Below are 23,949 nucleotides of genomic sequence, written 5' to 3'. Positions count from 1 at the left end.
AGAAATCACTGCATTGTCTTGATGTGGTGAGAGTGGTCAAAATCTCTTTAAAGACGACTGCTCAGATCCGGAAGACTAATGTCTTATTTGTACTGCCAGAGGGCAGTCAAGCGTCCAAATCCACTGTCGCTAAGTGGATTCGGCAAGTTATAATTCAGACTTATGATTTAAGGAGTAAGATTCCACCTTTCCAAGTCAAAGCGCACTCTACCAGGGCGGTTAGTGCCTCTTGGGCAGTGAGTCACCAGGCCTCCATGGCTCAGATCTGTAAGGCCGCAACTTGGTCTTCAATACATACATTCACCAAATTTTATCAGGTGGATGTAAGGAGGCATAAGGATATCGCTATTGGGCGCAGTGTGCTGCAGGCAGAAGTATAGGTCCTCAAGTTTGGGGGTGCCCTACGAGTTGTCTCTCCCTCCCCTCAAATAACATTGCTATGGGACGTCCCTCATAGTGATTATTATGGTTCTCTGTGTCCCATGATGTACGATAAAGAAAATAGGATTTTTATAACAACTTACCTGTAAAGTCCTTTTCTTGGAGTACATCATGGGACACAGAGGTCCCTCCCCTCTTTTGGGGTTTAGGTATATTGCTTTGCTACAAAAACTGAGGTACTCCTGGTAGGAGGAGGGGTTATATAGGGAGTGAACTTCCTGTATTGGGTATACCAGTGTCCATCGCTTGAAGGTGCCTATATACCCACATAGTGATTACTATGGTGCTCTGTGTCCCATGATGTACTCCAAGAAAAGGATTTCACAGGTAAGCTTTTATAAAAATCCTATTTTTCTCCCCCCCCCCCCCCCAAATCTCACCTCCTAGAAAAAATATCCCCCCAGTCCACCCTCTTAGCACCAATCCCGCCCAGCTTCGCCTTCCTAGCACAAATTCTCCAGCCACCTAAATTCCACCGCCCAGCACAAATCCTCTCACCCTCAGCACCCATCTTAGTTAGTCCCCCTCCCCCCAGGTCAGTGTGTTCCCCAGTACAATCCCCCCAGGTCAGTCTATCAGCTAGTACAACCCCCCAGGTTAGTCTGCCCCCCCCCCCCAGTGCAATCCCCCCCCAGGTTAGTCTATCCCCCATTACAATCTCCCCAGGTCAATATCCCCCCCCCCACATTCCTTCTCAGGTCGGTCTGTCCAACAGTAGATTCTTACCCCCAGGTTAGTCTATCCCCCAGTACAATCCCCTCTAGGTCAATCTGTCCCCTATACAATTTGCCACCAGGTCAGTCTGCCCCTCGATGTAATCTTCTCAGGTTAGTCTGTCCCCCAGTACAACAATACAATCCCCCAGTACAGTCTGTCCCCAGTACATTGCCCCTTTCAGGTCTGTCCCCCTGTAAAATCTCCCCTCCACAGATCTGTTTGTCCCCTAGTGCAATCCCACCCCCCAGGTCAGTCTGTCTCCTAGTAAAATCCAAAGTCAATCTGTCCCCCAGTACAATCTGCCCTCCATTGCAATCCCTCCATGTCAGTTTGCCCCCCATACAAAACGGTACAATACCCCCAGGTCAGTCTGTGCCATAGTACATTCCCCCGGTCAGACTATCTCCCAGTACAATCCCCCCAGGTCAGTCTGTCCCCCAGTACAATCCCCCAGGTCAGTTTGCTCCCCCCTGTACAATCACCCAGGGCTGTAGATAATTTTTTTTCCTGGGGCGCGGGGGGGTTCAGGTCTTTTAAACTCAAAGGCATCATTTACACTTTAATGTTGGGGTAGGTATGGTAAAAACATGTGACAGCAGAGTGGGGCCATGAGGCTTTGCAATGCAGCTCAGCAAAAATTATCCCCATTCAACTGAATAGAACACAATGCACGTAGTTGTGGTGCGGTAGTGTACTTATTAGTACAGTAAGCTCCCTATTTTTTTTCGGTCAGCCTGCTGGGTTGAACTAAAAAATTTCACAGTGTTAACCAGGCCTTAGATATCATTCATATGTTCTAAATGGCCATGGAATGGAAAATATACCATGAATAGCTACAGCCAGGATCCCAGATGTTCCAATTTTTGTCATCTGCTAAGCCTGTTCACCTGAGCGATGGGCTGAAAAGAGCCACTGCTGTTAACATGTATCTTCACATCCAGTGGTCCCCATGTTTAAGCTCCGGGGGACAAAGCAAAACACATTGGGGTGTGACCTGGTGGGAACCCAGGCTGAGGTCTCTCCCATCACTACATTATCATAGGACTCTGTGGATGTGCGACACCAGGCATGTTTTTTTCTCTCTTCCCTTCAGTGACTACAGGAGCTGGGATGAGCTCCATCCCTTACCTGAACTCCTGCAGCACATTCGGTATCATCTACATTACACCCCACATTGAGCCTGAGCGACACAATAGCAAACCGTGGGTCACAGTGATTACCTGCTGTTAGGGATGAATTTCTGACCCTGGATGCAGAAAGATTTTATCCAAGGGCAAAAATATATCCCTACCTGCAGGTAACCACAGGATGTCCAGATACATGTGGATACATGTTTACAGCAGCAGACAGCCTTGACTCTTTTCAGCCCATCACTCAGGTGTACAGGCTGTGCAGATATTGGAACATCTGAGATATCGGGTGCAGGTATTTGCAGTATACTTGCTGCACCATGGTCATGTAGGATGTATGCATGAGACCTAAGACAGGATTTTAGCTAACCTTACTGTGCAAGTTGAGCAGGTGCAAGGGGCAACATATTGTGGTAGGCAGTAAATTTAGTGATTTATTTAAACCTTAAAAAACTGTGTCCAAAGAAATGTTATGAAATATTTTAAGAGATTAAAATATAAATATATATATATATATATATATATATATATATATATATATATATATATATATATATATACACACACACACACACACACACACACATTGTGCACTGCCTACCACAGGATGGTTGCACCTGGTCAATATGGTTGGCTTTTATTCAGTCTTAAGCTGTAGTAAACCCAGCTTTTGAACTTGTACCTAGAAGTAAGCCTATAATAACGCTTACCTGTAGGTACAGTGAATATCTCCTAAACATGTGGTGTTTAGGAACATGGAAAGCAGCCGGTGATGTCACCAGTGCGTGCACTCTGAAGGGACAGCATACCGCTTGGTTGTACTTCTCCTGGGAAGGAGTGCAGTTTGTTCTGCACTTTTGTGCCTATTTTTAGCCGACAGCCAGTTATAACCTGCTGTCAGCTGACATTGCTCAGCAGGTCCAGGCTGTGGAAAGATCCTAACTTTAAAGTCAGGATTCCCCCAGATGCCTGGACCAGCAGCTGAGACCCTGAGCCAGACGCTCCTGCCAGGGACTGACAGTCACCACTCTTTACTCACTGAAGGCTGAGAACTGAGTGATCAGCGGTCTTTGATTGCTCTGTTGTTGGTCTTAGAAGCAGCTGGGGACAGATGCAACATTGGATCGATGCTCCATCCACCTAGGTAAGTATAATAAAAAAAAAAAAATCTCTTTTTAAAGAAAAAAAAATCCCCCTCTCCCTCCTAAGAACACTCCCTCCCCAAGCAAGGATTTCCACTGTAAAATATATCCCTCCTTCAAATATCCCCCCAAAAATGAAACCCCCCTGTCTCTAAACCGACCCCCCAAAGCAAAATTATCTCCCTCAGTCAACACTCTCTCCCCCAGCAAAGATTCCTAATTATGAAGAAAATCTCCCTTCATCCAATCAAACTCCCTCCCAGAAGCAAATCTCTGCCATTATCCACCCCTGTAAACTTCTCTTCAAGAAACTCCCCCCTTCAAACGCAAACCCACCTCCCTTTCCTTAATCCCCCACCAAAAGAAACTCCCCCAGGCTGGAATTCTCACTTCCTCCTTCCCAAAAGAGAAAATTGATGCCTCCCCACTTACCAGACCTCAGATTCAGCACGCCACAGAAGCAGGAAAACTTCTGCATCCCCAGTCTCCCTTTGGCTGTGTCATATGATATCTTGAGGAGTCTAGGATTTCCCTCAACCATACACTGTCAATTGCCGGCATCTGAGACCTCGCAGGCATTTCATGCTTTTCAGGGGGACCCCTTATTAAACTGAGGGGATTGGGCACAATAGAAGGGGGGGCTGGCTGCTGCATTTTGCCAGGATGCTCTGGGGGGGTGTTTGAAAACCTCTGACCAACCTTATCTACGCCCCTGCAATCACCCTAGGTCAGTCTATCCCCCAGTACAATCTTCCAAGGTCAGTCTGCCCCCCATTCATTCCTTCCCAGGTCAGTCTGTCCAACAGTAAATTCTTATCCCCAGGTTAGTCTATCCCCCAGTACAATCCCCTCTAGGTCATTCTGTCCCCCATACAATGCGCCACCAGGTCAGTCTGCCCCTCAATGCAATCTTCTCAGGTTAGTCTGTCCCCCAGGTCAGTCTGTCCCCAGTACATTCCCCCCTCCTCAGGTCAGTCTGTCCCCCTGTAAAATCTCCCCTCCTCAGATCTGTTTGTCCCCTAGTACAATCCCACCCCCCAGGTAAGTCTGTCTCCTAGTAAAATCCACCAAGTCAATCTGCCCTCCATTGCAATCCCTCCATGTAAGTCTGTCCCCCGTACAAAACAGTACAATCCCCCAGGTCAGTTTGTGCCATAGTACATTCCCCCCAGTCAGTCTGTCCCCCGGTACAATCCTTGCCCAGGTCAGTCTATCTTCCAGTACAATCCCTCAGGTCAGTCTGTCACCTAGTAAATCCTCGCCCAGATCAGTCTTTCCCCCAGTACAATCTACCCAGGTCAATTTGCTCCCCCCTGTACAATCACCCCAGGTCAATCTATCCCCCAGTACAATCTCCCAAGGTCAGTCTGCCCCCCCATTCATTCCTTCCCAGGTCAGTCTGTCCAACAGATTCTTACCGCCAGGTTAGTCTGCCCCCCCAGGACAATCCTCTTTAGGTCAATCTGTCCCCCCATACAATTCGCCACCAGGTCAGTCTGCCCCTCAATGAAATCTCAGGTTTGTCTGTCCCCCAGTACATTCCCCCCCTCCTCAGGTCAGTCTGTCCCCCTGTAAAATCTCCCCTCCTCAGATCTGTTTGTCCCCTAGTACAATCCCACCCCACAGGTCAGTCTGTCTCCTAAAATCCTGTAAAATCTCCATAAAATCTACCAAGTCAATCTGCCCTCCAATGCAGTCCCCCCATGTCAGTTTGTCCCCTGTACAAAACAGTACAATCCCCTCAGGTCAGTCTGTGGCATAGTACATTCCGCCGGGTCAGTCTGTCCCCGGTACAACCCCCCCAGGTAAATTTGCCCCCCCTTACAATCACCCCAGGTCAATCTATCCCCCAGTACAATCTCCCTAGGTCAGTCTGCCCCCCCGTTCATTCCTTCCCAGGTCAGTCTGTCCAACAGTAGACTCTTACCCCCAGGTTAGTCTGTCCCCCAGTACAATCCCCTCTAGGTGAATATGTCCCCCCATACAATTCGCCACCAGGTCAGTCTGCCCCTCAATGCAATCTTCTCAGGTTAGTCTGTCCCCAGTACATTCCCCCTCCTCAGGTCAGTCTGTCCCCCTGTAAAATCCCCCCTCCTAAGATCTGTTTGTCCCCTAGTACAATCCCACCACCAGGTCAATCTGTCCCCCCATGTCAATCTGTCTCCCAGTACAATCTGCCCTCCATTGCAATCCCTCCAGCTCAGTTTGTCCCCGTACAAAACAGTACAACCCCCCCTAGGTCAGTCTGTGCCATAGTACATTCCCCTCGGTCAGTCTTCTGTCCCCCGGTACAATCCTTGCCCAAGTCAGTTTATCCCCCAGTACAATCCCCCAGGTCAATTTGCCCCCCCCAGTACATTCTCCCCAAGTATGTCTAGCTCCTAGTACAATCTGCCAGGTCAGTCTGTCACCCAGTACAATCTACCCCAGGTCACCCTGTACTCCAGTGCAATCACCCTATGTCAGTTTGTTCCCCTGTACATTCCCCCTCAGGCCAGTCTATTCCACAGTACATTCCTCCCCAGGTCAGTCTGCCCCCTGTACATTCCTCCCCAGGTCAGTCTGCCCCCTGTACATTCCTCCCCAGGTCAGTCTGCCCCCTGTACATTCCTCCCCAGGTCAGTCTGCCCCCTGTACATTCCTCCCCAGGTCAGTCTGCCCCCTGTACATTCCTCCCCAGGTCAGTCTGCCCCCTGTACATTCCTCCCCAGGTCAGTCTGCCCCCTGTACATTCCCACCAGGTCAGTCTGATTTCTAGTACAATACACCAGGTCAATCTGTCCCCAGTACAATCTGCCCCAGTCACTGTGTCCTCCAGTGCAATCCCCCAGGTCAGTTTGTCCCCCAGTATAATCCCCCAGGTCAGTCTGTTCCTAAGTACAACCCCCCAGGTCAGTCTGTCCCCCAGCACAATCCTCCAAGGTCAGTCTGTCCTCCTGTACAATTCCCCACCAGGTCAGTTTGCCCCCCCAATATAATCCTCCCAGGTCAGCCTGTCCCCCAGTACAATCCTAGTCAGTCTGAGTACAATCCGCCAAATCAATCTGTCCACCTAAGTCAGTCTGTCCCCCAGTACAATCCTCCCAGGTCAGTGTGTCTCCTAGTATAATCTCCCCCAGGTCAGTCTGTGCCACAGTACATTCCTTCCAGGTCAGTCTGTTCCCTAGTACAAACCCCCAGTCAGACTGTCCCTCAGTACAATCCCCCACAGGTTAGTTTGTCCCCCAGTACAATCCCTCCCTCCTTAAATTTACAAATACAGCATGGCATGGGTGACCAGTACAAATCTTCCCCTCCCAACTTCACCCTCCTAGCATAAATCCTCCTCCTCCCTTCCAATCCAGCTCCTAGCACTTCATTTCCCACCTACCTCTAACACAAATCCTCTCACCCCCTCTCCCAGCACTAATTTGCTCTCCTCCAAATCTCACCTCCCAGCACAAGTACCCCCTCAATCCACCCTCTCAGCACACCCCCCAGATTAGTCTGCCCCCCATGCAATCCCTCCCCCAGGTCGATCTGTCCCTTCAAGTCAGTCTGTCCCCCAGTACAATCTGCCCCATTCACTCTGTCCCCCAGTACAATCCTCCTCCTCAGGTCAGTCTGTCCCCCTGTGAAATCCCCCCTCAGGTCAGTCTGTCCCCCAGTACAATCCAACCCCCAGGTCAGTCTGTCTCCTAGTATAATCTGCCAGATCAATCCGTCCACCCAAATCTGTCTGTCTCCCAATACAATCCTCCCAGGTTAGTTTGTCTGTTAGTATAATCCCCCCAGGTCAGTCTGTGCCATGGTACATTCCTTCCAGGTCAATCTGTTCCCTACTACAGCCCCCCAGTCAGTCTGTCCCCTAGTACAATCCTTGCCCAGGTCAGTCTACTCCCCAGTACAATTCCTCCACGACAGTTTGTCCCCCCGTACAATCCCTCCCTCCTAAAATTTACAGATACGGCATGAGTGACCAGTACAAATCACCCCCTCCCAACTTCACCCTCTTAGCATAAATCCTCATTCTCCCCTCCAGTCCACCTCCCAGCACTAATCATTTTCCACCTACCCCCAACACAAATCAGTCTGTCCCCCTGTACAATTCCCCACCAGGTCAGTCTGCCCCTCGGTACAATCTTTTCAGGTCAGTCTGTCCCTCAGTACAATCCCCCTCCTCGGGTCAGTATGTCCCCCTGTAAAATCTCTCCTTCTTAGGTCATTCTGTCCCCCTGTAAAATTTCTCCACCTCAGGTCAGTCTGTCCCCCAGTACAATCCCACCCCCAGGTCAGTCTGTCTCCTAGCACAATCTGCCAGGTCAATCAGTCCCCCCCAAGTCAGTCTGTCAATCTGTCCCCCAGTAGAATCTGCCCTGGTCACTCTGTCTTCCAGTGCAATATTTCCCAGTCAGTTTGTCCCCCAGTACAATTCCCCCAGGTTAGTCTGTGCCATAGTACATTCCCCCCAGTCAGTCTGATGGGAAGGCGGTGATCGTCCCCCGGTGGGGGGATGATCAGAGGCCATCTTACCTTAGAAGGCAGATGACAAGGATCCGGGGTAGGGCTGTTGCTCCTTGCTGCTACTCCTCGTTCCGGGGCCGTTGCTTCTTCTCCCAGCCGACAGGAAGTGGGTTCTGAGACCCAATTGGCTGGGAGTCCTAAGACTCCCTGGCCAATCGGGTCTCACGACCTGCTTCCTGATTGGCTGGGAGTAGAATCAGGAAGACAAAAGCAAATATTAATTCGCTATTGTCACAAACTGGGTGGGCTTCGCCCCGAGCCCACTCTTTTTTGAAGCCAATTAGAGCCCCTGGCTCTAATCATGTGCTTAAAAAAAAATAAAACCCCCATTGAAATCCATGCATCTGTGCCCTGCATGTAGATTAGGGGCCGAGCGCATGGATTAGGGGGAAAGCGTCCTTGCTCCCTGTATGGACCAACCTCCACTGGTACAATCCATCCCTCCCTCCCTAAATTAACAGATGCAGCCCAGTAGGGGTGACTTTCTTCCTCATGGGCTCGTCCTTGTGCATGTTATGTGACACCACAGAGCCAGTCTTAGCCTGGACCCCACCAGGCCACACCTCAACACATTTTACTCCGCCCACCAGAACTTTCCCCATGAGTAAGCTCTGGTTGGTGGAGTGAAATGCTCTGGGGCGTGGCTTGGCCGGGGTCCAGGCTTAGACTGCCTTTCACTATCACTATACAGCAGGTCTTGACTTGATATGTGGCTCCTGGGACACCTAGTCACTCTCTACCATAGCCTCTCTACCATAGCCTGGAGCATAGACGAGCTCCCTTCCTGGCCAGCACTCACAGCAGTGGGCACAGGATTTCATTCCCATACAGCCTGAGTGGCTCACACACACATCCTTGGTTTGCAATGCTTAAAGATACTTTCACAAAAAAATAAATAAATTATACAAAACTGCTAACAGGTATACAATGTAATCATATTCAGGTTCCTGCACTTACCTGCAGCGGCTTCCAGTGCCTCTGTTCTGCCAACATGCTTGGCCATTTTAATTGGGTAAAGCTCTGATCCCTCCTTGTAGTAGCACTTCTTCCCACAGATTCTTATTAGCCAATGAGGCAGCCCATCGTGGCATTTTTCTATTAGGAATGTATCAGGGTGGCTGGCAGGGGGCAATCTCCAAAATTATCAGAGGTCTCAAGCCTGTTAGAGCAGCATGACATTTAGGTGTAGAGGAAGCAATAAAAGCTTCTACAGGTATTATTCTCTAAGCGACTGTACTTTTACTTATTTTTTATGTTACAGACTATTTGCATCTTTTGCAACTGATTAGTGAATTAAGCTTGCTCTTACTACTGCTGTTGATGAGGTTGCCATTGCTAACCTTTCCTTTTGAAGATGATAGACCTCTAGTTGTCATGCAGATACTGTAGCTTCAATACTTGAAGGCTCCGACCCTAAACAATTTTGTAGATTTTCCTGATCTGCATAATTTTCCTGATCTGCATAAATTTCCACTTTCTCAGAAAGTGTGGCAGGCACTGGATTAGCAAAACTAGGTAAGTAGCATTTTTAAAATGTGAATTTCTTTCATGACTGCTTTATCTCAAGAGATATCCATTGATATAATCTGGTTATAAAATCAGAAACATTTCTGTATCTTGCTTAGGGGAACAAATTGTGAAAAGTGGGCTACTCTTCTACTTTGGTCTTTGTGTGCAATTCTGTATTTCATGCTTTGAGATATTTTAATTATGCTTCCACTTTTTCCCCTGCAATAAAAAAAAAAAAAAAAAAAACTGGCAAAATGAATCAAATTCTAAAAATATCCTGTCTTCACTAATCAAATCCAGGTGTACAGTGATGACAAGATTGACAGGACGCCTTATGAAAGATAAGAATGTATCACTGCTTGTTCTGAATAATTTTACTGTGCACAATCTTCATGGAAACATAACATCCTACAGTTTGAATTATTTCATGAAAGCACCCTTTGGAATATAAACTGTAGTGAAATAGAAAAGTACAAAAACAGAGAGCCTAATACAATTCACATATGCTTTATTCAGAATATATAATGGGCAAATGCAGCACAGCACCAATCATCACTTTATACAGGTCTGATTAACTAATTTGGTCACACATACAAATCTATTCAGAGTTGTACAATAGCTGCTTTATTGGGTATTATTATATGCCAGAGCTATTTCCAGAAAAGTAAATTCCCTTGTTTAAAGTAGAAATATAGGTAAAACTTTTTTTTTTCCATTTTGGAACCCCTCAGTTTTTTTTATTTGCCATCTGTGTCCCATTAGGGAGATTTACCTTTACATCCTGTCCCATAGTGAAAATAGGAAGAAATCCATTTGGGGCCCGCCAGGTCACCAGAACTGTGTCCCCTCTATTACTTTTCTGGGGACAACCAAAAATTTGTGATTTTTGTTTACTTTCACTTTTAAGGAGGATGGTAATCAGGACAAACAGAGAGGATGAATCTCCCTAATGAGGACATACACCGCAATAAAAACCCAACAAGTGTTCTTATTCATCTCTACTCCAAAACTAATTAAAAACATTTGTTTCCTTTAGTTATACTTCAAAGTTCAAGTTTGGTTTCTGTGTTGCAGCTTGACTGGCACTGCCAGGTTTACCTTAGAGAAAGAAATCGGAAACTTCTGAACAAGTATGGAGGCTGCCATTCCTGACCCCATTTCTCCCTTCTAAAGATGCTACTTGCTTGACTCTCATGCTTCAATACTTTTCAAAGTCACAGGCCCTAAATAAGTATGCTGTTCTGATTTTCATTACTTGCGTACTTATTACTTATAAAGGTGTGTGCAATTGCAACTGTTAACCACTTCAGCCCCGGACCATTTGGCTGCCCAAAGACCAGAGCGTTTTTTGGGATTCGGCACTCTGTCGCTTTAACTGAAAATAGCACAGTCGTGCAACGCTGTACACAAACAAAATTGACGTCCTTTTTTTCCCACCAATCGCCTCTGCGGTTTTTATTTTTTGTGCTATAAACAGAAAAGGAGCAACAATTTTGAAAAAAAAAAAACGCAGTAATTTTTACTTTTTGCTATAATAAATATCCCCCCCCCCCCCCAAAATATATAAAAAAAACAATTTTTTTCCTCAGTTTAGGCCGATATGTATTCTTCTACATATTTTTGGTAAAAAAAAATCGCAAAAAGCGTATATTGATTGGTTTGCGCAAAATTTATAGCGTCTACAAAACGGGATAGTTTTATGGCATTTTTTTTTTTTAATTAGTAATGGCGGCGATCTGCGATTTTTATCGGGACTGTGACGACATGGCAGAAACCTCCGACATTTTTTACACATTTTTGGGACCATTGTCATTTTATACAGCGATCAGTGCTTTTAAAAATGCATTGATTACTGTGTAAATGACACTGGCAGTGAAGTGGTTAACCACTAGGGGGCAGTGAAGGGGTTAAGCATGTCCTGGGGAGTGATTCTAAAGCCGCGTACACACAAGCGGATTTTCCGTCGGAAAAAACTTGGATGGTTTTTCCGACGAAATTCCGCTCAAGCTTGCCTTGCATACACACGGTCACACAAAAGTTCTCTGAACTTTCGACCGTCAAGAAAGCGGTGACGTACAACACTACAACGAGCTGAAAAAATGAAGTTCAATGCTTCCGAGCATGTGTTGAATTGTTTCCGAGCATGCGTAGGAATTTTGCGCGTCAGAATTTGTACAGACGATTGCATTTTTGGATAGGAACTTTTTCTGACCGGAAAATTGAGAACATGCTCTCAATCTTTTGCTGTCAGGAATTCCGCCAGCAAAAGTTCGATGGAGCATACACACGGTCACATTTTCCGACCAAAAGCTCTCATCGGTCTTTTGCTGGCCGAATTTCTGATCGTGTGTACACGGCATAACTGTGAGGGGGCTGGGCTTGAACACACAGGACAGTGATCACTGCTCTCGATCACAGAGAGCAGTAGATCACTGTCCTGTCACTAGGCAGAACGGGGAATGCTTTATTTACATAAGCATCTCCCTGTTCTTCCTCTCTGTGACACGATCGTGGGCACCCGGCGGACATCCAGTCTGCGGGACCCACACACAAGGAGACCGCGGCAGGCGAGCGAGCCCGCGATACTGCTTCTTAAAGGGGATGTACCTGTACGCCCTTTTGCCTGCCAGTGCCATTCTGCCGACGCACATCCGCGTGCGCTGGTCATAGCCATTTTTTAGTTTTGGATAGGCTAGGGCAGACTTTCTCAACCTTTTTTTTTTTTTCTTTACCAAGGAGGAATTTTTGAAACAATTTTCAGGTTTTAGGGAGCTCCTGTTAAAATATTACTCCAACTCAAAGTATATTAGTGTTATCGGTGCATAGTAGCTATAATTTTTTAACATGCCCGTCTATGCATAAAACAATTTCAGTAATAAACATGAAATGAACTTAAAGAGGAACTGCAGTCTGCTCACATAACTTGTAATAAAAACATCTTTGCCATTCTGAAGCTTCCCTCCAACCACTTTGCATATTATTTTTTTTATACTGTTATTCTGTACTTGCCAAATATGCTGCAGAAATCTCCCTCCACTGAGTCTGGCTGCAAGCATTTTAACTGCCCTGCAGTTCACATGGGCCCTCTTATGACTCCTCCCCCCTCCCTTCTTGGTACTCTCTCTCTCTCTCTCTCTCTCTCTCTCTCTCTGTGCATGATGTCATAAGCCTAGGCTTTTTACCAGACAAGAAACAGGAAGTGGGCTGTATAAGGTATTTACTGGCAGAAAAAAAAATGTTTTACTATCCAAAGTTAAAACAACAAGGGCAGAAGATTTAATAGATGGAAAGTTTAAAAAATTACTGAAGATGGTCCGCTTTAATATTAATGACCAGAAAAAATGCAGACAGTGGGCATTGTAGTGTTTCCTTAACATTGGTGGTCAGTAAACTAAGGCCCTCTTACCTTGGTGGTCAGTAAGAGTAGAACCCTCTTATATTGGTGGACAGTGGGAGAGGGCCTTTTAGATTGGTTGTTAATGGTAGAAGATAGCTAAAAACATCATTGGTATCAGTCTACTTACCCAGGATGAGATGAAAGACTCTACTGGTCCCACACTGATGGCTCAACCAAGTAAAATTGGTGCCATAACTATGCTGTGCCTGGGACCAATAGGCAGGAGATCAGTCCACAACTGCTTATTACTCAATGAACCCCTGGCCACCTTTGATAGAACCCTAAAGCTGCACATAGCCCTGACTCCGAAAGACTAGACTAGGAAATGATTAAGACCCCTGTCAATATATATTTTATTTTTTTTGCAATCTGTGGTCCATTTTCCTTTACATCCTGTCCCATGGACATAATAGGAATTAAGAAGAAATCTCAACAAAATTAGGGAAATTTTCTGTCACAGGAATAGGTGTCCTGTTGATTTACCCTCACCTCTTGTTCTGCGGACTAACATTTTAGATTTCTCATTATTTTTGTTTCAGCCACAATGGCAAGGACTGAGCCTCTTTTTGAGATTTGTTGTTTACAAGCTAAAAACATTTTTTTTTTGCTAGAAAATTACTTTGAACCCCCAAACATTATATATTTTTTTCTAACACCCTAGAGAATAAAATGGCGATCGTTTTGACGTCTCTTCTGCCCTGCAATGGTATGGAGACTTGTCGGGGCCATCTTCCCCTCACTCGTCTCCATACCCAGCAAGGGAGAAGATCCGATCGCCTCTGCCACTGTCAACGGCTTCAGTAAGTGGCGGAGGGCACCGGAGCACGGCGGGAGGGGGGCCCTCTCCCGGCGCCGATAAAAGTGATCTTGCGGCGAATCTGCCACAGAGGCCACTATTATCAGAAAGCGGACTGCCGGCCAAAGAAGAGGATGCCAGGGTTATGGCAGCTAGCTGCTGCCATAACAACGATATTCCTCTTCAAAGTTAGGACATATATCGGCCTGAGGCGGTCCGTTAGTGGTTAAACTTCAGAACAGAGAGAGTTAATGTCCACAGCAGGGACACAGACAACCAAGAAAACCTAATAGGGATAATATTCCTTTCACATACTTAAAACAAGAGACCTAAATCCATCTTTGCAGGAATCACTTTGTTGCAAACAGTGGGGAAAATAATTATTTGATCCCCTGCAGATTTTGTAAGTTTGTCTACTTACAAAGAAATTAAAGGTCTATAATTTTTTTTATCATAGGTGTATTTTAAATGATAGAGAGAATATCGACCAAAAATCCAGAAATAGCACATGATAAAAATGTTATAAATTGAGTTGCAGTTCAGTGAGTAAAATAAGTATTTGATCCCCAAATAAAACATTACTTAGTGCTTGGTAGAGAAACCCTTATTGGCAAGCACAGAGGCAAGACTTTTCTTGTAGTTGGTGACCAGGTTTGCACACATCTCAGGAGGGATTTTGGGCCACTCTTCTTTACAGATCTTCTCTAAATCCTTAAGGTTTCTTGGCTGTTGCTTGGCAACTCGATCTTTCAGTTCCCTCCAAAAATGTTCTATAGGATTAAGGTCTGGAGACTGACTAGGCCACTCCATGTCCTTAATTTTCTTCTTCTTGAGTCACTCCTTGCCTTGGAGGTATGTTTTGGATCATTGTCATGCTGAAAGACCCATCCATGACCCATCTTCAGTGTTCTGGGAAGAAGGTTCTTATTGAAGATTTTACAATACATGGCCCCATCCATTGGCCCCTCAATGCCGCAAAGTAGGTCTGTACCTTTAGCAGAGAAATAGCCCCAAAGCATACTGTTTCCACCTCCATGCTTGACTGTGGGAATGATGTTCTTAGGGTCATAGTCAGCATTTTTGTTCCTCCAAACATGGCAAGTCCCCTTCCTCAAGAAGGCACATGTACAGTAATGCCAATGAACATCCAAATGATTCAGAAAAGCATTGGGAGAAAGCTTTTGGCATTAACTCGAATCACTGCGTTTGGAGGAAGAAAAATACTGACTATGACCCTAAGAACACCATCCCTACAGTCAAGCATGGAGGTGGAAATATGATGCTTTAGGATTGTTTCTCTGCTAAAGGTACAGGCCGACTTTGCTGCATTGAGGGGCCAATGGATGGGGCCATGTATTGTAAAGTCTTGGATGAGAACATTTTTCCCTCAGCTAGAACACAGAAGTTGGGTCTTCCAGTATGACAATGGCTCAAAACATACCGCCCATGTAACAAAGGAGTGGCTCAAGAAGAAGCACATTAAGCTCATGGAGTGGTCTAGTCAGTCTCCAGACCTTAAGCCTATAGAAAATTTATGGAGGGAGCCGAAACTTAGAGTTATCAAGAAACAGCCAAGAAACCTTAAAGTGTAAGTTCACCTTTACAGAAAAATCTGTAAGGTGAACTTACACAGGACCCCCACCTGACCCCCCCCAGTCCCACTGACCTGCATGGCGGCAATCGCCCGTTCTGAGCCCCAGTATAGCTACCTCATGGCGCCCGGGCTTAGAAATCCTCTCGGCTTTCTCTCTTCCCCTTCCCCACTGAGAGGACAGGCTACGTGGGTTCTGATTGGTTGGCACCGACCACTTAGAATGCCTCTAAACGTACCTACCTGGCGGGGTATGTTTAGGAGATTAAGTTCCAGGGATTTCTAAGCCCCAGAGCTGTGAGGTGGCTATACCGGGGCTCAGGATGAGCGATCGCCGCCATGCAGGTCAGCTGGACTGGTGGGGTCGCCGAGGTGGGGGTCGCCGAGGTGGGGGTCCTGTGTAAGTTTACCTTACAGATTTTTCTGTAAAGGTGAATTTACCCTTTAAGGATTTAGAGAAGATATGGACCAAACAAGAGTGGACCAAAATCCCTCCTGAGATGTGTGCAAACCTGGTCACCAACTACAAGAAACATCTTACCAGTGTGCTTGCCAAGTACTAAGTCATGATTTGCTTGGGGATCAAATACTTATTTTACTCACTGAGCTGCAACTCAATTTATAACATTTGTATCATGTGTTTTTTCTGGAGTTTTGGTTCATATTCTGTCTCTATCATTTAAAATACACCTTTGATAAAAATTGTATACCCTTCATTTCTTTGTAAGTGGGCAAACTTACAAAATCTGCAGGGGATTAAATAATTATTTTCCCCACTGTATGCAATAAAGTCCAAAAAAACAGGTCAGTATTGCTCTCTGCTCAACCAAAGATTTTCTGTACATATCAGAAGCACAATGAATGCAGATATCAAGATAAAGAGCCCTGACACAATTCACACCTTCTGATTAATATAATAAATCTTCCATCAGTCAGGGACCAAGTTTGGTGGACTCCTTCCATTCACTATTCAAAACTAAAAACAAAAGGTTTGGCATATATATGTCTACAAATGGTGTACCACACACCCGGCTTCTCAATGGAGAGGAATCAGTCCATGATTCCAAACAGAAAGCAATAGACACAATAATGTTGCAACAATCACTCTTGTTTTATTTTTAAAGTAGCAATATCGTTGCAAAGCAATATGCTTATCAATTTGTAACAATATTGCTACTGATATTTAAAATGAAAGAAACGCTGTAAAAATATGGTAATCTATTGATACACACACTCACATGTGAAAAAGTAAGTACACCCTATGGAGATCGTTAACTTTTTCAACATATTTAAACAGACAAGGATCAGATATAGATTCAAATACTGCCTACTGATAAAGGTGATATACTTCAACAAATAACACATACACCATAAAGAAAATAACAAAAATGCAGATTTGCTATTTGGAAAAAGTAAGCGCATCTCAACATTTATCACCACTTCAGATCCATGAACATTGAATTTGGTTTTCAGATTAGGTGTTAATGATTAAAAACACCTTAGGGTGTATGCAGATGGAACTTGTCTTACCTTAACCTCAGGGATCGCGGACCTGGTGTCCTTTTTGCTATGGACTGATGTGATGTCATCATGCTAGAATTATTGGAGCTAAGGCCCTCAAAAAGAAAGCTGTGGATACCTTTAAGTCTGTCAATGGATTTAAAAAGATAATTACATGATTTGAAACAATCAGTCCACTGTAAGGAAAATAATCTACAAGGGGTGTTGATTTCAAATAACTGCTAATTTCTCCAGGACTGACCTGCCCAGGAAATTTGAACCAAGGGCTGACCATTTGTGCAAAAAATTTTATTGCTGAGGGTTCAGGTAACTCTTGCAACAGCTGGGGTCAAATTCAATTTATCTACAATCGTAAAGAGATTGCAATTTTCTCAGCTAGAAAAAAAAGCCTTTACTGTCCAAAAAGACCATTAGAACAAGACTACAGGCCTTCTGGAACATTGTGCTGTGGACTGATCAATCAAAGTTTGGTTACAGTAACAGTAAACATGTTTTGCAAAAACTGAAAACAGTATTTCAGAAGAAGAACCTGGGTGGTAGAATGGAAGAATGGTGTTGGAAATGTTATTGTTTGGGGATGCTTTGCTGCCTCAGGGCTTGGGCTGCTTGCAGTATTCAAGTCAATTATACATTCTGCATCATCAAAGTGAGCTTGATAAAAACATCTCTCACAAGTTGAACTTGAACTGGAAATGGTTCTTTCAACACACCAATGATCTGAAACACACTAACAGACTTATAAAATAATGGATCAAGAAGAAGGAACATAATGCCTACTCAAATCCCTAATGTGGTTCCTATTGAAATTTGGCAGGGGGATTTTGAATCCTGCAGTTCATGCACAAACATCTTGCAAATTATAGAATTTTGGTCAAAAATGTTGATGTCGCTGTCAGAGACTGGTGAACAGTTATACAAAATGCCTATAAGGAGTCATTTATGCCAAAAGGGGCATTGCCAGCTTCTGATTCCAAGAGTATACTTACTTTTTCTAAAAGTAGACATTTAAAACTAATCATATTATTGTTTAATAAATGATTGTAAAGGCAAATTGTTGTTGTATTTTAATTTACGTGTATCACTTTTATCTGCAGGCACTGTTTAAATAAAGATCTGTTGGCTTATTAAAATATGTTGAACGCAAACAATTTCCTCAGGCATATATAGTGTGTGTGTATTTTATATTATTATATATATCTATATATAGATAGATTTATCTATATATAGATAGATCTATATATAGATAGATCTATCTATCTATCTATCTATCCATACATACATACATACTTACTCTGTCCTCCTTCATCTGTTAAAAGCCCTTTGGCTACTATACCAGTTGTTTTTACATCTATATGTATTTCATGATCGGAAATTATATTTTTAATTCTTGAAAAATAAACATCTTGGAGAAGAGCAGGGATTTCAAATCCTGGACCGCTAGACTGGCTGCGGGGTTGCTGACAGCTTGGCAACCCTAGGAGGTAAGTACAGCAGGGACAGAGGGAGGGGGAGGAAGAAGGGTGTACAGTGTTAGTTCACCTTTATATTTTTCTGTAAAGGGGAGCTAACCTTTTAAATATGCATGTATGTGGTAAGTTTCCAACAAGTGCTTTCACTTTTAAAGGCATTAAAATGTAAACAATAATCATAAAAAAAAACTTGAACAACTATCATTTGAAAATATATTGCTTAGACTTCCTGATATATTAATTTTCCTCCTCAGTTTGGTGCTCTGTCTGACTTATATTTGTTGTCAATTTGCCCATTTCAGAAATAAACCTTAAGCGTCTCCCACAATCGAGATACCTTTTTCCACATCAGTGAGCACATTAGAGATACAGTGTATCTGAAGTCAAAACTTTTTAGTTTTGTAACAATATAAAAATATTAGGAATGCCTGAAATGCCCATTAGGTTTTTTCGTGTCCCTTTGATTTCCTTTCACTTGCTTCTCTAAAGACAACAGAAAAGTCAAAAGAAATATCTCTAAACTGATGAAGAAACAGCCGTGGAAGGAACAGGTGTCCCCATTGGAAGATTTACCTCTTATGCTGTTCCTTTGGAAGCCATGACATTTTGGATTCATCATAACTTTTTGTCCCAATGATAATGGTCACCAGAACAGAGAGGCAATACAACCTGACAGAGGCTCTAATCCTTTCTCACACTATCCAAATCTGAAAAAGAATGTTTGGCTTTTGATATACCTTTAAACTAATTTACAAATAATTGGCACTGTATATTACTGTAGGGTGCCATTGAGATGCACAAGTCCTGATGGACTCAGAGCTGGTCAATCAGTCAAGTTAATATTCTTAAAGTTTTGTGTTGGACTTGGGCACCTCTGCTCCTTGTTCCTGATGCTCCCATGGAATCGGGTCATTATTTTGGTCAGCTGGATCAGATTCTCGTTCATTCCAAAACTGCTCCACATCTGGAAGGACTGGGTTTTCCTTGCTGTCTTGGCTTCCAAAATTTTGCTGAGAGCTTGACTGTTCCACCTGGCCAATAGCTGCAGGTTGCTCAGAAGACTCAGGATCTGGAACAGTGGAGTCTGCCATACCCTCAGAATCCAGTGCCCCCTGATCCTGAATATCACTGCCATTAAAAGATTTTTTGGAAGTCATCCGTTTCCAAACATCCTTGAAGCCTTCCTTAAAATCTTCTGACATGACCAGAAATATCAGAGGGTTTACACAAGACATAGAGAACATGAGGATCTGGGCCAAAGCCACAAAGGCTTGGGGTGGGGATGGACCATTGGCTGGCTTATGCCAAATCCAGAACCAGAAAACCCATTCTGGGAGCCATAGGATGCAAAAGGTGACAGTGACACTCAGTAACATTAAGGTAAGCCTCCTGGATCTAATCTGGTTTCTAAGATTTTGCGTTTTAGTCCCTCTGTGTTGGCACTGCTTGTAGGCTCTCCAGAAATTAAAAAAGGCAAGAGTGAAGGGAATACAGTAGACAAAGATTGGGTAAAGTTTTACAAAGATGGCCATTATCTCTTGTGCCTCTGCTGGAATGTTCATGAGACAGATGAAGGTGGTCTGGATTTGCCTGGCATCAGTGAAGAACCATTCGGGCATGGGCAGCACAGCAGCTACCAGCCAGCTACATATCAGCACTGCAAAGATGGTGAGATGTCCTATGTTGACTTGCTTGGCAGGGTCGCTGGCATACATGAAGCAGGCTCTTGCAACTATAGCGATGGTGAAACTTTTGGCAGACATACAGGTGTGTATAAACCAATCTGCAGTCTTACAAACAAACCAACCCAAGTATAAGCTGGACTTCGAATAAGCCGCGGCTCTAAAGGGCACCGAGAACACCAGCAGGAGCAGGTCAGAGATGTTCACATTGAGGATCAGAGAGTGGATCAAGGAGGCTTTGGATTTCCTGGCATTGTAAAGAAGAACTGCGATCACACACACGTTTCCTACAAGTCCTAAGAAGCAGATTACTATGAGTAGGATGGGGATGATTAAAGTCCACTCCTCAGCATCCAGAGCTAGAAAGCCTCCTGCGTACAGCGTGTGTTTAGGGAGGGAGCTGTTCATGGTGCTGACATTGCCTTGTAGTGTCTCCATCTCCCGATCTACTGAAGGAACAGGTCCGATCACACTGCCAGTGGCTGCGAATGAGGCTGGGAGGACGCGAGGGGGAACTGTAAAAGTCAATGGGGACCGCCTCCTACATTCACTCTGATTGACAGGCTCATCAGCCACCACGCCTCCTATTACAATATCCTAGCACTTATATGAAGAAGGACTAGTTAGTTATTGGCAGTATGTATTGTAGACAAATATAGGTCATGCTATCTTATTCATTTGTAATGATAACTGTCGGATTCACTATTAACCACTTGCCAACTGGGCATTTTCCCCCTTTTCCATTTCCCGGGCCAATGTTCAGCGTTCAGCGCTGTCACATTTTGAATGACAATTGCACGGTCATACAACACTGTGCCCATATGAAAATCTTAGCATTTTTTTTCACACAAATAGAGCTTTCTTTTGGTGGTATTTACTCACCACTGGGTTTTTTTTTGCTAAATAAATGAATAAAGATCGAAAATTTTGAAAGAAAAAAAAAGTTTTGTTATAAATTTTATAATTTGTTATAAAATTTTGTTAATAAGTAATTTTTCTCCTTCACTGCTGTGCACTGATGAGGCTGCGCTGATGGGCACTGATAGTCATTGATGGGCACTGATAGGCTGCACCGATGAGGCTGCACTGATGGGCATTGATAGTTATTGATGGGCACTGATAGGCTGCACTGATGGGCATTGATAGTTATTGATGGGCACTGATAGGCTGCACTGATGAGGCTGCACTGGTGGGCATTGATAGGCGCTGATAGTCTGCACTGATACACACTGATAGGTGACACTGATGAGGAGGCACTGGGGGACATTGGCAGCACTGGTGGGCACAGATTAGCAGCACTGATGGGCACAGATAGGCTGCATTAATGGGAATTGATGAGGCGGCATTGATGGGCACTAATAGTCTGCACTGATGAGGCGACACTGGTGGGCCCTGATGAAGCTGCACTGATGGGCACTGATAACCACTGATAGACGGCACTGATGGCCACTGATAGTTGGCACTGATACACGGCACTGATGGACACTGGTAGGTGACACTGATGAGGAGGCACTGGGGGGGGGGGGGCACAGATTAGCAGCACTGGTGGGCACTGTTGGAACTGGACTGATAATCAAGATGTTGATAATCGGTGCCCTGATTATCAGTGTACATGTTCCTTTTAGAGAAGCCAGTCATCGTCTCTCTATTCCTATCTTCTGAGTGCTGAAAACCAGCTTCTGTTTACATCCGTGATCAGCTGTGATTGGACACAGCTGATCACATGGTAAAGAGCCACTGATTGGCCCTTTACCTCAATCTGTGATCACTGCTATCAGCAAGTACAATCATAAGATACCATCATATGACGGCATCCCAGAACTAGCCGGCCGTGCTGTAGCCATCATTCGGCTATAGAGCAGTCAGCAAATGGTTAATGTGTGTTTCATCCAACAGATTAAACCTATCAGAACATAATAAAATATGATATTACTAGGGATGAGATGGATTGCCCTCAGTTTGGGTGGAGCAGGGTTCATTAACCCTTTCATGCCTAAGTCTATTGCTTACATATTAAAATCTATATTTTTTTAGCAGAGACCCTAGACAATAAAATGGTGATTGTTGCAATATTTTATGTCACACGGTATTTGCGCAGCGGGTTTTCAAATGCATTTTTGGGGGAAAAAGTCACTTTAATGAATAAAAAAAAACTAAACAGTAAAGATAGCCCAATTGTTTTGTATAATGTGAAAGATGATGTTACGTCAAGTAAATAGATACCTAACATGTCAATGCTTTGAAATTGCACACACTCATGGAATGGCGACAAACTACGACACCTAAAAATCTCCATCAGCGACTCTTTAAAAAAATGGAACGGTTACCAGGTTAGATTTACAGAGGAGGTCTTTTGCTAGAATTATTGCTCTCACTCTGATGATCGCAGCGATACCTCAAATGTGTGATTTGAACACTGTTTACATTTGCGGGCACGACTTACATATGCATTTTCTTTGTTGCGCGAGCTTGTGGGGACCCTGAATACATTTTTTTTCTTATTTATTAATTTATTTATTTTTTACATTGTCCCTTTAGAAAAAAAAAATCTGATCATTTTTATTGCTGTCACAAGGAATGTAAACATTCCTTGTGACAGTAATAGGTGGTGCAGGTACTCTTTATGGAGGGATCGGGGGTCTAAAAGACCCCAAATTCCTCCTTTGCACTTAGAAGTATTCAGATCACCAAAATTGTCGATTCTGAATACTGTCATTTTTTTTTAAATCAGCGCCATTGGCAGCCGAGTAAACCGGAAGTGGCGTTGTGATTTTCGGGGTTTTATATCCGAGACCCGATCAGAGCCAAATCCGGCTTTGTACAGGTCTCAGCCTAGCCAGCAGATGTGCCGGTTGGTGCTTTGGGTCTCCCGTGGGACAGGAGACCCCGGAAGAGCAGCGAAAGGTGGCTGGGGAGGGGGTGTCCCCTCCAGCTCCTTTAGGATAACACCCTACCACCAGTTTACAATCACTTAAAGTGGTTGTAAACCCTAGGACAAAAAAAAACAAACTGCAAGACAAAGGCATAATGAGCTAGTATCAGTGGCGGCTGGTGCTTAAAATTTTTGGGGGGCGCAAACAAACTGAAAAAAAAAACCCAAAACATCAATTGCAGCCACTGTGCCATGAAATGCAGCTACTGTGCCCCTCAATTGCCGCCACTGTATCCATCAAGCGCAGCCACTGTGCCCATCAAAAGCAGCCACTGTGCCCATCAAACGCATCTACTGTGCCCATCAATTGCCACCACTGTGCCCATCAAATGCAGCCACTGTGCCCATCAAGCACAGCCACTGTGCCCATCAAACGCAGCCACTGTGCCATCAAACGCAGCTACTGTACCCATCAATTGCTGCCAATGTGCTCATCAATTGCCGCTACTGTGCCCCATCAAATGCAGCCACTGTGCCCATCAAACGCAGCCACTGTGCCCATCAAACGCAGCCACTGTGCCCATCAAGCGCATCTACTGTGCCCATCAATTACCACCACTGTGCCCATCAAACGCAGGCTGGTGCTTAAAATTTTTGGGGGGCGCAAACAAACTGAAAAAAAACCCCCAAAACATCAATTGCAGCCACTGTGCCATCAAATGCAGCTACTGTGCCCCTCAATTGCCGCCACTGTATCCATCAAGCGCAGCCACTGTGCCCATCAAACGCATCTACTGTGCCCATCAATTGCCGCCACTGTGCCCATCAAATGCAGCTACTGTGTCCATCAAACGCAGCCACTGTGCCCATCAAGCGCAGCCACTGTGCCCATCAAACGCAGCCACTGTGCCCATCAAACGCAGCCACTGTGCCCATCAAGTGCCACCACTGTGCCCATCAAACGCAGCCACTGTGCCAATCAAGCGAGGCTACTGTGCCCATCAAATGCAGCCACTGTGCCCATCAAACGCAGCCACTGTGCCCATCAAGTCCAGCCACTGTGCCATCAAACACAGCTACTGTACCCATCAATTGCTGCCAATGTGCCCATCAATTGTCGCTACTGTACCCCATTAAATGCTGCCAGTGTGCCCATCAATTGCCGCTACTGTGCCCCAT

At 44.7% G+C, this 23,949-nt stretch overlaps 1 protein-coding gene across 1 annotated transcript; it reads right to left on the bottom strand.

Moving 5' to 3' along the window:
* Positions 1-16,000: 16,000 nt before the first annotated feature.
* Positions 16,001-20,790, bottom strand: GPR151 (G protein-coupled receptor 151). Its single transcript, XM_073624052.1, has one exon. It carries the CDS (start codon positions 20,334-20,336, stop codon positions 19,062-19,064), a length of 1,275 nt encoding a protein of 424 aa, XP_073480153.1. The 5' UTR covers positions 20,337-20,790; the 3' UTR covers positions 16,001-19,061.
* Positions 20,791-23,949: the final 3,159 nt, after the last annotated feature.

The sequence above is a fragment of the Aquarana catesbeiana genome, linkage group LG03 (genome assembly GCF_042186555.1).
Source record: "Aquarana catesbeiana isolate 2022-GZ linkage group LG03, ASM4218655v1, whole genome shotgun sequence".
Classification (NCBI taxonomy): Eukaryota; Metazoa; Chordata; class Amphibia; order Anura; family Ranidae; genus Aquarana; species Aquarana catesbeiana.
This window is presented reverse-complemented; position numbering and strand designations above follow the sequence as displayed.